This window comes from Propithecus coquereli, unplaced genomic scaffold, assembly GCF_000956105.1.
Source record: "Propithecus coquereli isolate 6110/MARCELLA unplaced genomic scaffold, Pcoq_1.0 Scaffold262, whole genome shotgun sequence".
NCBI lineage: Eukaryota > Metazoa > Chordata > Mammalia > Primates > Indriidae > Propithecus > Propithecus coquereli.
In genome coordinates, this window is record NW_012148197.1 from 2,176,961 (window position 1) to 2,191,743 (window position 14,783).

The following is a 14,783-nucleotide window of genomic DNA, read 5'->3' on the forward strand; positions in this document are numbered from 1 at the left end:
AAAAAAAAAAAAAACCTCATCTCTCAAAGAAGAGACCTCAGGGATGAGGCAGAGAAGCAGCCTGTATCATGATCTGGCCCGTGCAGAGGTTTCCCAAGCTCCTCCTGGTCACCCCAAGGGCTCTGGGCGGGTGGAGACTTGCTTCAGTCCCATCAATCTCCATGGAGGTGCACACAGGGGACAAGGTGCTGGGAACTCACAGGCTGTGGTGTTCTAGCATTCGTCTGCAAGAGCACCGTGTCCACCATTAGACTAGCACTTGCTTTTCAGAGCATTGCAACCATTCTTCAATTCTCACGGGATAGAGGTTTGTACTACTTTGAAATCCCAATCTCACAGCCTCCCTCGAACTGGTGTCACCCTGGCCCTTCCTGGTGGTGCCACCATTAGTACCAGGGGAAGGCCCTGCTAGTCTATGGCTAGAGAGTCGTGGATAAACTTCGCAGGTGTACTGTACACTAGAGGAATTAAAAAGGGTCTGACAGTCACAATGGAAATATGTCTGCTTTTCACAAAAGAGCATGTTGAGTTTAGATCTTCTGCTATCTAAAATACGAAAACCAACAAGAAGTACAGACACAAGAACACAAAACGAAAAGCCGTTTCATAAAATCAGTTATGAAACTAACATTCATTCTAATTTAATAACTAGCTTTAATGATTGGGAACCCAAAACAGCACCTGAAATGACTTTTGAAATGTAAGAGACATTCACTAGCCTCACCGTAACAACTTATGTGTCTCTAACTTCTCCAAAACAGCAGAGTGTCAATAGGCAAGTCTAGGAAAACAAGAGCATTTGTATTGGAATGCAGGCTTCACTGCCAGAAAAAAAAAAATCAATCAATCAATCAATCCAAGGTTTACCTCTAGCTGAGCTGGGATGATCCTTAGCTCCCTAAATTTCACTGTGTCAGAACTAAAATTCTACCACTTATTATGTGAAAGACAAAGTTAAAATGAACATCATCCAATAGTCACCATGTTCACCTAGAGAATAACTGGCCACTGTCTAATTTTATACCAAAAAACACCAAGATACTGGCCTGAACACAGCACCAAAAAGCAAGCACTTTCTCGGGAAAAATGCAGGCTTCACTGCACATCAGATGGCCCTGCCACCAGCATTGCATGGGGTCCCACTCAGCTTGACTTCCCACAGCCATGCTCCACTGCTCCAGGGAGCTCTTAGCATTGGACTTACTGTTCCTAGGCCAAGTTCAAAAAACATGAGCCTGAGAACCTGAAGACAACGATCTCAAGATGGGCCTTGCTATTAGTGGACCAGCTTATCAGTCTAGAGCCAGGTAGGCCCTAAGTCAGAGCACCTGAGCCTGGATCTCAGCTAGGCCACTTAGGCTTTGTGTGACCCTGGGCATACTAGGTAACTACTTGCCACTTAGTGTCCCCTTCTCAACAGTGGGAGTGTAAGAATACTCTCCACCTCACTGAGTCAGCCAAAGTAATATTATATATAAAGTGCTTGCAGCAGTTCCTGGCACCTAATGTATTTCAAGTACTTACTATTATTACTACACCTACTACCCCCCTTTTGTAGCAACAGCAATTTCTATCCCTGCTACTGTCAAGCGCTCACAGGACCACCCATGTCCCTAAGGCAGCACTAAGATACCACAGAGGCCACAAGCCACCCAGCTGGATTTTCGGCATCCCTCTCAGCAAGCCGGCTGCCTGGCACCCCTGGGCAGAACACTGTCTTACTGGAGGACCTCAATGGAGGCCCTTCAAGGTAATGGAGCTCACAGCCCTCCCGACTTTCTGCCTTTGATTTTCCACTGAACGTCCACTTCAACGCTCTCTGCAATGCCAGGCACCAAGACTCTACCTTCCCCCCACCAATCCACTCTAACAACCAAGGACAAGACACCAGAATAGGTGATGCATGAATTCCCTGGGATTCCCCGTGGAGTCAGACCTCCTCCATAGAGGGAGCTTTGGCTCAAAGCACTTGGCCTGCATGGAAGGGGCAGCTCGTGGGCACTCGGCCAGCTCCAGCCTCTGGGACACCACAGCCAGCCCAGGTGCAGGGCTCTCAGATATGTTTCCTTGGGAGGAGAGAGGTGACAGTGCCTTCCCAGGAAAGCACTTATCGGATTTGGCACAGCTAAGTTAACAATCATTTGTTGAGCACCTGTCAAATGTCTTACATTATTCTGGGCTCCAATCCAAGTTCACTTTCTGCAAATCACAGGGCACATATTCCCTAAGGTTGTAGGATCCTTGTTCGATCAAGAATGATCATTAGCATTTATAACATTTACTGAGCATCAACATTATCCTGCAGGGTATAAAAATGCCTTTTCTTTTCAGTGCTATCCTTCTACAACATTATATTTTAATTGCTTAAAAGAAAAACAGTAATGCCCTTGAGATTCAGTCACCTAAGTATTTACCCAGATAAATACAATTGCTAAGCTACATCCTGCTTCCTAGACAGGCTTTATCCTCAGACCTCAAAATACATTCAAACCCCTCGGGTCCCCATCTATTTCAATACTGATCAATGGCTGGCAGGTTTACTCCATGTATAATGAAAAACAATTCACCGTACGTAAAAGCGTTTACCTCAATTAATGTGACAATCCCCAAAATTAAATAGGACTTCCAGTAACACTTTATGATTGCTTTTGTTAAAGAAGGCTTCTGTGCATTATTCTTGGCTCTTAAAACTTCTTTATCCCAGAACCTACAATAAGTAAAAAGCTTGGTAAGTCAGAATGTACCCTGCCACAGGGTAAAACGGGGAGGCGACAGATAAGCATTGAAGATAGCGCTGTCTCAGAAATGCTGGCTAATTGTTCACAGGGCTCCTGAGATACTATGTGGTACAGAATCTGTAGCAGCAGAAAAACAGGCCTCGAGGGGAAGTCTGCAGTCTCAGGAAACAAGAGACTGCCAAGCTGGCTCGATTCACCGTACCATTACTAGAACAGCCAGGCCAGACAACCTCCTCAGTGACCCCACCTCCCGGACAGACCTCAGGCATCCAGGGCTTTGGCACCAGCTCTGCTTCTACCAGGGCACAGGAAACACAGGTTTCCTCCCAGCCATGAAGGTATGCTAAACCCGGAACAGCCTGAGAGGAGTTAATGTGCGGTGGAATGTTAATAAGGAAGATAGGCTTCAGAAGGGCCCGATGGAAGGCAAGGGGCTCAGGAAGGCAAAACCCATTCCAGACACAGTGAGGAATCTCACTCTTCCTTACCCTTCTCTTCACTGCCTCTTGCTTACCCTTGCAGCTCCTCCCCAAGGTGCTTAGAGCGATCTTCAGGGAGCACTGAGTACATATCATCTTCTTCTAATCTCCGTTTATGACCAATTTTAAACAAGGGATTGAGCCACCTGTTAAAAATTAAGAGAAAAGGAGCGTGACATACATCTGAAATTACACATTTGCATTTAAGTAGAATCCTACCTCCATGGGTATTGTAAAAATCTACATTTTTTTTTATTGATAAATATAGGATGTACATATCAAAACCTTTTTTGGTTTTTTGCCTTTTTTAAAGAGACAGGGTCACACTCTGTTGCCCAGGCTGGGGTGCACTGGCACAATCTCCTGGGCTCAAGGGATCCTCCCACCTCAGCCTCCTGAATAGCTGGGACTAGAGGCATGCACCACGATGACCAGCTAATATGTTGCCCAGGCTGGTCTTGAACTCCTGGGCTCAAGCAATCCTCCTGCCTTAGCCTCCCAAAGTGCTGGGATTACAAGCATGAGCCACGGTGCTCAGCCTAAACCTACATTTTAATATATAGAGCTACAGAAAAAAATTAAATATGTGTTTACACCCACCCACACACACACACACACACACACACACACACATACTCTCTCTCCCCCCAGCTCTAGCCGCTGAGAGGCCCTGGAAACAATGACACACCAGTAGCTGAGAGCACTCCAGTGAAAAGGAACCAGGGTTCCTTGAAGAAAGAGCCGATTCCAAGACTGGGGCAGAGAAAGTACAAGACGGACCATGAACATCTTCTTGCACCATAAAATAAGGAAACATTCAAGGAATCATGAGGACGGGTCCAAAGAACAGAGGAGGCGGCATGAAGAGGTCTCACTAGACAAATTTGGGATAATTTAAACCTCCAAATAAATAATGATAGCAATGAATCATAATCCATTGAATAAGAAAAGAATCCATGAATCCTTACTGAGACATAAATGTGGGGGAGAAGGGGAAGCTCTCAGAGAAGGAACAAGGGGTTAGAAATTTTTCAATGGAAGCTAAAACTAGTGAGTGAAAGTTTGATGAGATATTTACATAATCTCAAATTATCTATCTACAAAGCATTAATTATGCAAGAAAAAAACAGTAACTTTGCAGAGAACAAAAAAACTTTATTCAAATATTTCGGGACTCTTCTTACTGAAAAAAGTAAAAATGGCCATTACGCACTATGAATCATTTAAATGATAATTATTAATGTGCAGAGATAGCCCAAAGGTAAACACTGTGTTACTGATTTTGCCAGAGTGAGGAATTTCCAAAGCCAGACAACAAGCCCTGAAAGCTGAGACCGTGCTCCTCTTATTCACCCCTTTATCCCTCACGCAGTGTGGGCAGAAAGGAGGTGCTCAGGGAATGTTTGCTGAACAAATAAATACCTGCAAATCATTAGGGAAGCAATAATAGAAACTGAGCTTCAGATTTTGCTAACCCTGTTAGCTTGGTATCTCTAAAGATACCAGAAGTTAGAAGATTGGATTCAACTCCCATCAATGGCACTGAGGAACCCAGGGTCCCCACACCCTCTGTCATTCCCCCTTCCATTTCCACAATCTCAACACCTCCATGACTTTTGCCAGTCACTAAAAATCTCTAGGTCTCAACGTCCTTCAAAAAAAAAAAAAAAAGTATAAATCTGTGAGCTTTACCACCAGACTTGAAAACCTGTGGGCCATTTATTCTACAGTTATTCTAAGCTCAAGTTCTTAGCACTGGAACTTGCATACAGGACATTGCCCTGAAAAGCCCTCTTTGAAGGTGCCTCACCCAGAAACCCTCCAGTGTTAGAGTCTGGACTTGGCCACTCTCTGGTTGTGTGACCTTGAAGTAGACATAAAATTTCTCCAGGTGTGGGGCCGTGGGCAAATGGAGACAATGCCTGAGGTAACACCTCCCAAGGGTATTGAAAAGATCAACTCAGGTTGCTCTGAACCCTACAAAGTTCCCACAGCCATTGTCATGACATAGCTCTTAAGTAATCATATTTGGGCCCCAGTAGAAAAGATCTAATAACTTTGATATATGAAATTACTCGATTAAGCAAATTCCTTTCATTTTGGCTGCCTGGCCACATGTCATCTTTGACTGGCATGTTTTCTATGGAGACTATCCCTTTCCACCGGGAACCCACTGCTTGGTGGTTTCCACCCACAGTTAAACGGTGGCTTTCAGGTGCTTCAAGGTACAGGTTGTATGGACACCTTCCAGCCAGCTTTCACCTCAGAACTCAGGGGCTCCAAGAACTGCTCTGAAGGAAGGATGGTTTGACCCAAGAGCTTCTTCAACAGTGGAGCACATGCTTCAGGGGTATCCAAGTTAAGTTCAGAATCCCAGAAAACTCCCCCTGCCCAATCCAAATGAGTAACTCTGACTCACCCAGTGGGAAGAAGAACCTCACCCCTTTCTCCACACCTCCTCCAAGAAGTTTCCAGAAGACTGTAAACCAACCAGCCCAAGTTCAATGTAGGTGGGTTTCCCAGACTTCTGAGAGACACCTGAGACGTGTTCCTTCCAGTGGAAAATCATACAGTATTTCCCAGCACGTACTTCCAAATGGAATTCGTTGGTGTCTTTTCAGACTAAAGAGATTCTTCAACCAGGGAGTAAAACTGGCTTGAGGAAATTAAAAAGTTAAGGAAGGTGAGAACGATAACTCTATTCTATAGGCTGAACAGTTAACTGCATTATAGTTAAGGAATATTACAAGGAGGGATACTGCTATTGAATAAAAGTATCTGAAATCAGGGACAGGCACAGTGACTCACGCCTATAATCCCAGCACTTTGGGAGGCCAAAGCAGGAGGATAGCTTGTGGCCAGGAATTCAAGACCAGCCTGGGCAACATAGTGAGACCCCCATCTCTACAAAAAAAATTTTAAAACAAACAAACAAACAAAAAAAATAGCCAGACGTGGTGATACACGCCTGTAGTCTTAGCTACATGAGAGGCTGAGGCAGGAGGATTGCTTGAGCCCAGGAGTTCAAGGCTGCAGTGAGCTATAATCAGGCCACGTTACTCCAGCCTGTATGCCAGAGCAAGACCCTGTCTCTAAAAAAAATAAATAAATACAAAAGTCTTAAAAAAAATAAAGCATCTGAAATCAGAATAGACTCAAAGCTTCTATTAGAGGAAGCCACAAATTATCCAGCCTTTGACTTAAGGACCCTCCCAGTCCCTTGTACTGCCCAATTCTCAAAAAGCCAGGCTGAGACATATGGGACCAGCAAGGGCTAAAGGTGTTCATTTCCATCTGATGGCAAAACTCTTTTTTGACCGGAGACTAAATTATCTTCAGTCATCATGGAAACCTAAGCCAATTGGCCCCTCCATTCCAATTCATCCCTAAGGCAGTTCAGTCAACAATTCCAGACCACTGCCAAATGTGCCCTTCCTCCACCCAGTTCTCTCCATGGAGTCAGTCTCTTCTTCCCCTCTCCTTCCACGGTACTTAGTACAGCAGCATTGCTTCTCTAACTGTCCCACCAGGACTGTAACTCCTGTAGGGCAATGACTACTCACATAGTACTTGGGATCCCCATTATGCCTGCTATGGGATACTCAATGAACAGTTACAAATGAATGAATGAATGAATGCATTACTCAATAAGACATGGCTACAATATCTTGAACAACGATCTAGGGTACAATTCAATACAAACTCAATATAACCCAGTCATGATGCTCAGTGCCAAACACTCAAGGGATACAGCGATGGCTGGAGGAGGCACTCTCTACCCCACGATCACAACGCACAGCATCACTCCTAGCAGGTGGGAGGGGCTCTCTCAGACAAGAGTTATTGGAGAGTTGTGATGTTTTGTTTATTGTTGTTGTTGGCTTTCACCCCTCCCCAAGAACTTGGAAAGTTCTGAATAGTTGTTTCTCAATGTAGTATAATGATAAAAAACACCAGGTTAAGGAGTCCAGTGTCCTGGAATACAGTCCTAGCTCCCCCTCCTCATCCTGACTGAAGTTCTCAATTTCAATGAGCTTCACACTTCCCACCTATACCAGGAGAGGAAGAAACAAAAGTTAACCCATTTTGGGGTTGATAAATCCTCTCCCTTTCTCTTTCCCTCTCTCCTTCTTCCCCGTTAGGTCTCTCTTTCAGCACCCTCAGTCTCCTTAACACCTGGAAGGGCCTCTAGGGTTTTGTTTTCCTTCTCCTTCCTGACTTTTTTGTAACAAGTGGCCAAGATGGAACTAAAATATGATTTAATTACTTGATATTCACTGAATCAAGATTGTCCTTGTTCTCTTTTTAATGCACAAGTTCAATATTTTCATATCCTTCAGAAGCCAAGCCTAGTAAAACCATTTTAAGTGGTTATTCATTTACATGACCCTAAAATTACTGTCTATTAAAGAAAAAAAGTTCCCCCATCTTTAATCAAAATAAGCAGCACCTAAAAGAACAGATTTAGGAGAGATGATCATCTCTGCTCTACAATCACTGAATTCAACCCTGGAAACACGGGATCCACGAGAAATGAGAAAGCAGGTCTGTGCTCAGACTCCCAAAGGTGACGGTCAAACCCATGAGCTTAGGTAAGAGTTCAGATGACAGAGATGGAAACCTTCTGCTGCCACCCACTGAGAGTTTTCTCATGTTTCCTGACATTACAGTCATCCCCCCTCATCCACAGTTTTGCTTTCTGCGATTTCAGTTATCCACGGCTGACTGAAAACATTAAATGGAAAATTCCAGAAATAAACAATTCCTAAGCTTTAAATTATGTGCCATTCTAAATAGCATGTTGCAATCTCCCGCCGTCCCACCCAGGATGGAAATCCTCCCTTTGTCCAGCGTCTCCACGGTCTGCAGTCCCCACCCATTAGTCACTTAGCAGCTCTCTCCACTAACAGGTTGACTGTCACGGTACTGCAGCACTCGTGTTCAAGTAACCCTCCTTTGACTTAAAAATGCCCACAAAGTGCAAGAGCGGTGATGCTGGCCATTCAGCTATGCCAAAGAAGCCATAAAGGGCAGCCTTTAACTGAAAAGGTGAAAGTTTGACTTGTAAGTTGAAAGAAAAGAAAAAAAAAATTTAAATCATATGCTAAGGTTGCTAAGATCTAGAGTAAGAATGAATCTTCTATCAGTGAAACTGTGAACAGTGTATTGTTATAACTGTTCTATTTTATTATTAGCTATTGCTGTTAATCTCTTACTGTGCCCAACTTACAAATTAAACTTCATCATAGGTATGTATCTATAGGAAAAAACGGTGGAGTTCTGTAGTATCTGAGGCTTTAGGCACCCACTGGGACTCTTGGAACTCATCCTCCCATGGGTTGGGGGGACTATTATACAATCTAAAAAGAGAAATCCTGATATGCAGAAGGACTTTAACTACACGGCCTTAATGCTTCCTTCCATGAATTTTATCCATTTGGAAGCCACAAAGTTGTAAAGGACTAACACTCTAGTGCCAAGAATTAAAAACACTTGTCAATCACCTTTCTTTAAACAATACCTACTGATTCATGCCCCACCCTAAACCCTGAACTCCTAACACTGGAGCATCCTTAAATCCTAATGCAATCCTAATGCCTTTTGTTCTTCATTCAGTTTCTACTGTGGTTCCTTCCCTTCCCCTGTTTCTAAGGAAAACATGTGAGAATGCCTCTCCCTCTCCACACTTCCACAGAAGGTTAGCGCACAGCCAACCATTTCCTAAGAAATGATGCTCTTTGAAGTTTCCATTGTATACTATATTTGCAGACATAAGTCTCCATATAAATACAATAAATGAAAGGTTAAGTGTTCCTTCCACATGTGAACAATAATCTCATGTAAGTTTTGTTGGAAATGGGATTTTTATAAACAGAACCAGATAAAATTTACTTTTTTTTTTTTTTTTTTGAGACAGAGTCTCACTCTGTTGCCCTGGCTAGAGTGAGTGCCGTGGCGTTAACCTAGCTCACAGCAACCTCAAACTCCTGGGCTCAAGCGATCCTCCTGCCTCAGCCTCCCAAACAGCTGGGACTACAGGCATGTGCCACCATGCCCGGCTAATTTTTTATATATTTTTTAAGTTGTCCAGATCATTTCTTTCTATTTTTAGTAGAGATGGGGTCTCGCTCTTGCTCAGGCTGGCCTCAAACTCCTGAGCTGAAACAATCCGCCTGCCTCGGCCTCCCAGAGTGCTAGGATTACAGGCGTGAGCCACCGCGCCCAGCCAATACTTTACTTTCTACATAGCACTGCACACAGAATTTCTCAGAGTATTAGATGTTTTTCTCTAAATCTGGTCTTTCAACATCTTTAATATATATATAAAATAATTTTCCCAAATCATCATCGTAATTTTGCTAAAAAAAAAAAAACTATGTCTAGTGCCTGTGGGCACATAAAATGCCCCTGACTCAACACCTCCTCCTCTTGGGTGTCATCTCAAACTAAAACACACAAGAAAACACCTTATCTTCCTCAAAAAACCCCGTTCCTCCCACAGTCTTTTCCCTCTCAGTTATCAGTAGTCACATCTCAGATTAAAAAAGAAAAAAAGAAAGGAAACCCTCAGGGTCACTCATACTTTGTGGCTCTAACATCATACACCTACGCCATCAACAAAGCCTGTTATTGCAGCCCTCAAAGTGTACCCAGAAAGGACCACACTGACACTCCCTTTGCCTTAACCCTTTGCTTTAACCCACACTTAGATTTCCTACTCAGCACCTGTCACCATTTTAAAGTCTATTATACTTCACTTTTTTTAAAATGATGTTTTCCCCCAAAGCACCTAAGCTCCACAAGGACAGTGGTTTTTATGTATTGTTTGCTGCTAAACTACCCACACCTAGAACATGCTGGACACATAGAAGGCACTGAGATTTGTCACATAAATAAACATATCCTCCAAAAATGCCCAATTTTAATATATTTAAACTCCAAACCCCATTATTAGTTTATAGTATTAAACAAAACAATCCTGAGTTAAAGATATAACTATTAAATAAGTCTGTAAAAGTAAAGGATTCCTAAAGGCACTGGTTCTTAGCCTGGATTCTGCAAATGGATTTCAGGAAGATGGTGAAATGACACAAACGGGTACAAATGTGCATTTGCTAGTCAGTAAGTAACTGAGCGCCAGACACACTGGGTGGGGGGAGGCTTGTTGCAGCCCACGGCCAGCACGGCTTCTAAGACCCCAGCAATTCCGCTCAGACCCCAAACCTGCAAACCCAGTGAGCAAACAAAAAAGAAACAAAACCCTTCTGGTTCACCAGAGCCACCCTCCTTACAAAGTTTCCCATGGCCTGGCTCCAAGGAGAGCCCAACATTCCCGATTCCCTTAATCTTCTCCCTGTGCTCTGCAGCCCTAAACAGCCATTCTCTATGCCCTGAAGTTCAACTCTCACCCAGGCACGGACGCTGCAATGGATCCAGCGTGAGATCAGAACGCCCACAACACAGACCCTGCTCACCTCCCTCCCAGGCGTCCCCGGGTCCCTTCCACTCCCCTCTGCTCTGGGCTCCATGCGGCCCCTCCCATACCCGGGGCACCACAGAGACTTCCTCTCCCAGAGCTTCGAGGCCTTTCTCTGGTTCATCCCCAGGCTTCCTGTCTCCCTGTTCCCCCACCGGCTAATCCACGAATTTCATATCTTCATGGCACCCTTTGTCTTGTTATCGTATGTCTCCCCAACACTTTTCCCACACTAAGAATCTACAACTACTGTGCACGGATAACTGCCCTAGTCCTCTTCATAAAAAAAGACACATTTGACATATTTGTACATAACTCAGTAAGAGAATAAAATAAAGAGATGCAAGTAAGATACTATGTCTACTGCCCAACTCACATGGTTGACTCATGAGGGGATTAAAGCACTATCCACTGCAACTAGCAAGGAGACTCTAGAGTTTAGCACAGCCCTCATGGCCACCTACCAGGTACAGAGTTCATTGTCCCCAAGATCCCTCTTAAGCCCAAAAATGTGTAATGTTGACTCTGCTCTGAAAATCTGGCAATTAGTGCCTGTTCAAATCAAAAGCTTTATTCCAAATGATTAAACCTCATCCTCCATAAGAGATGACATAGCATTTGCTTCCAAGTTCAAGGAGCCCCTCGTGAGACTAGAGATTTAAGAAATAAGACTGCTTAACTCAGCCAGCATTTGATACCAATCATTTGAATTTGTGCACCAAGCAGCACAGAAGAATACACAGCTGGCCCTTAAGCAATACAGGGGTTAACAGGCAACAATCACCCACGCAGTCAGAAATCCACATATAACTTTTGATTGCCCAAAAGCTTAAATATTAATAGCCTATTGTTGACCTTACCAATAACATAAACAATGATAACATACATTTTGCACACTATATGTATTATATACTGTACTTTTACAATAAAGGAAGCTAGAAAAAAGAAACTTATTAAGACAATCACAAGGAAGAGAAAATATTATTCATTAAGTACAAGTGAATCATCATAAAGGTCTTCATCTTCCTCATCCTCATGTTGAGTGGGCTAAGAGGGAAGAAGAGGAGGAGGTGGTTTTGCCGTTTCAGGGGTGCAGAGGCAAAGAAAATCCACATGTAAGTGGGCTCTCATGGTTCAAACCTATGTTGTTCAAGGGTCTAATGTACTTTACTTGGGTCAAAAATTGTTCTGGAAGCTAAATAATGTGTACGTGAATCTGTAATTCACATTTTTTTTATTCAAAGGATCTCTACTCACAGCTAAACAACTGATATAATTTAGTCAGTTATCTAAATAAATGCTTTCCCAGATTGCTCAAAGTTTATCAGCCCCTGGGAAATAAACATGTGTACATTTGCTCTAATCCAGGAGATGTGTCATCTCACGCAGCTTGAAGCCGTGCCGCGTGCACAAGCACTGCCTGCCTGAGCGGGGGAGCCCCAACCTGCTTTTCCAGTCACAGATCTCATTTGTCCCAACAAGAACCCTTCCTCACAACCAGGCACGCTACCTACTTGTACCCTGAACACAACACACCTTGATAGTCTGCCTCCATTCCCACTCGGTAAGCCTTCGCCCTCTGATTTTTGTTTTTGGGGTTTTAAATTTTAATAAAAACTTTATTTTTTTGAGCAGTTTTAGGCTCACAGCAAAATGAGCATAAAATACTGAGAGTTCTCATGTGCCCCCTGCCACCCACAAACAGCCTCCCCCACCTACCAACATCCCCCACCAGAGTGGTACTTGTTACAATGAACCTACATTGACACATCATTGTCACCTAAGTCCAGAGTTTACATAGGTTCACTCGTGGTGCTGCACATTCTATGGGTTTGGACAAAGGTTAAAGACAGGCACCCCGCATTTCAGCACCGTGCAACGCAGGTGCCTGCCACACATCCTCTGTGCCCCACCTATACATCCCTCCCTCGCCGCCCCCCCCCCTCCCCGGCACACACCGATCTTCTTACTGTTTCCATAGTTTTCCCTTTTCTAAACTGTCATATAGTTGGAATTATACAGTATGTGGTCTTTTCAGATTGGCTTTTTTCCCTTCGTAATACACATTTAACATTCCTCCAGGTCTTTTCGTGGCTTTATGGCCTCTGAATAATATTCCATTGTCTGAACCCACCACAGTTTATTTGTCTATTCACCACCTAAGGGCATCCTGGCTGCTTCCAGGTTTTGGCAATTATGAATGAAGCTCCTACAAACATCCACGTGCAGGTTTGTGTGTGGACATGAGTTTTAAACTCATTCACGTAAGTACCAAAGAGCACACCTGATTGTACGCTAAGAGTATGTTTCGTTTTTTTTAAGAAACTACCAAACTGTCTTCCAAAGTGGCTGTACCATTTTGCGTTCCCACCAGCAATGAGTTCCTGTGTTTCCTTCTTTTTTATCTGACTTAACTGATCCCTGCTTGAAGTTCTAGCTCCTTCTGGGAGCCCTCTCTGACCTGTCTCTCCAGCAAAGCACTCCTTCCCTGAATCCATAGGCAACTTGATGTGGCTTGTATCAAAAATCCCCAGTACACAACCTCATGTCTGAGGTCACCCACTGAAGACCCACAGACAGCCCAGCAGCAAACACACTTGGTGTGGTGCACATTATCATTTTAAAAACTAAGACTAAAAAAACTAAGAAAATTTCCCATAAAAATCCAGATTGGCAAAACTGGGGAGGTCTGCTGACACTGTTCAATTTCCCCATGCTACGCTGACATTTGTATTCTACCCTATTTCATTCAAAAACAAATGCCAGTCATTTATATCCATGTTCGTAGCGGTCCTACTTATAGCAGCCAAACCCTGGAAGCAACCAAGTGTCCACCAATGTATGAATGGATACACAAAATGTGGGGTGTATGTACATACACACAATGGAATATTATTGAGCCTAAAAGGAAAATCTCACAGGCTGAGGAGCAATGGCAGAAAGCAACCCCCGTCTGAGGCACAGCAACCTTCTTTAAACTCCTGTGGGAGCAGGGGAGCGTGCAGGTCAGCTGAGGTCAGTAAATCATTCAACAAACTGCTCCAGCCCCACTCAATAAGTCATTTATTGTTGAAAGAATACTGCACTTAAAAGCACTTTTAGCTGTGACAAATTATTAATCATTGGTTTAGTTTTCCTTGGAGTCTGCCAGCCCTGGCCCGGGGGCTCCATCAGGGTAAGGCTGGGGAGTGGGCCTGGGGTGGGCGAGGCACAGTTTCATGGGAAGACTGACCCTACCTCGTTAGAACCCCCACCCTACCTCGTTAGAACCCCTTCGCCTAAGGCAGGTTTCTCAGCCTCAGCACTGCTCACATTTTGGGCCAGATGACTATTCGTTGTAAGGGGCTGTTCTGTACATCTAGGGCGGTTTAACAGCATCCCTGGATTCTACCCTCAAGAATCCAGTAGCATCCCCACCCCAAATTGTGACAACCAAAAATATCTCCAGACATTGCCTACGTGGCAAAAATCACATTGATCAGAATCAAGGCACTAAGGTACTTTTGTCTTTCTGGAAAAGCTATAGAATCTTACTTCAAATGCTGGTCCCAGATAGAAGCCACAGGATAATGGTAACAGTCTCTTAGCCACCAAAACAAGGATATAAAGCCATTACTATATTCACTGGTTCAATTCCCCTCCAGGAGATGAAGGGATCTATGTTAACAGAGATTTACAATCAGACGGGGCAAGCGTGGTCAGGAGCTATGCACAGAATCTCCCTCTTGGCCACCCCAGCTCACCAAGGACCTATCTTCTGTATAGCAGAGTTTCTCAAAGCGCGCTCCCTAGACCCGCAACACCAGCCTCACCTGACTAGTCAGACGTACAAATTCTCAGGGCCCACCCCAGACCTATGAATCAGAAATCCTGAGAGCAGGGCCAAGCAATCTTACCAAGCTCTCCAGGTGACGTGGGTGCAGGCTCAAGTCTGAGACCTGCCATACAGTGTGCTTTGGCATACCAAATAGGAAGCACTTGTCTGGTGTATGCACCAACCGTCCCAATCCTAACTCACTATCAAAATCCCAATCTAGGCCAGGCGTGGTGGCTCACGCCTGTAATCCTAGCTCTCTGGGAGGCCGAGGC

General features: G+C 44.1%; 1 protein-coding gene across 1 annotated transcript in view; it reads right to left on the reverse strand.

The window, feature by feature from the left end:
- Nucleotides 1–14,783, reverse strand: part of ABCC4 (ATP-binding cassette, sub-family C (CFTR/MRP), member 4) — a 244,430-nt gene that overhangs the window by 195,613 nt on the left and 34,034 nt on the right. Inside the window, exons 2-3 of the mRNA XM_012647333.1 lie at nt 3,253–3,363; nt 2,587–2,707 (exon numbers count right to left, since the gene is read on the reverse strand). Coding sequence (XP_012502787.1) covers nt 2,587–2,707; nt 3,253–3,363 — 232 coding nt within the window. The remainder of the gene's footprint in view (nt 1–2,586; nt 2,708–3,252; nt 3,364–14,783) is intronic.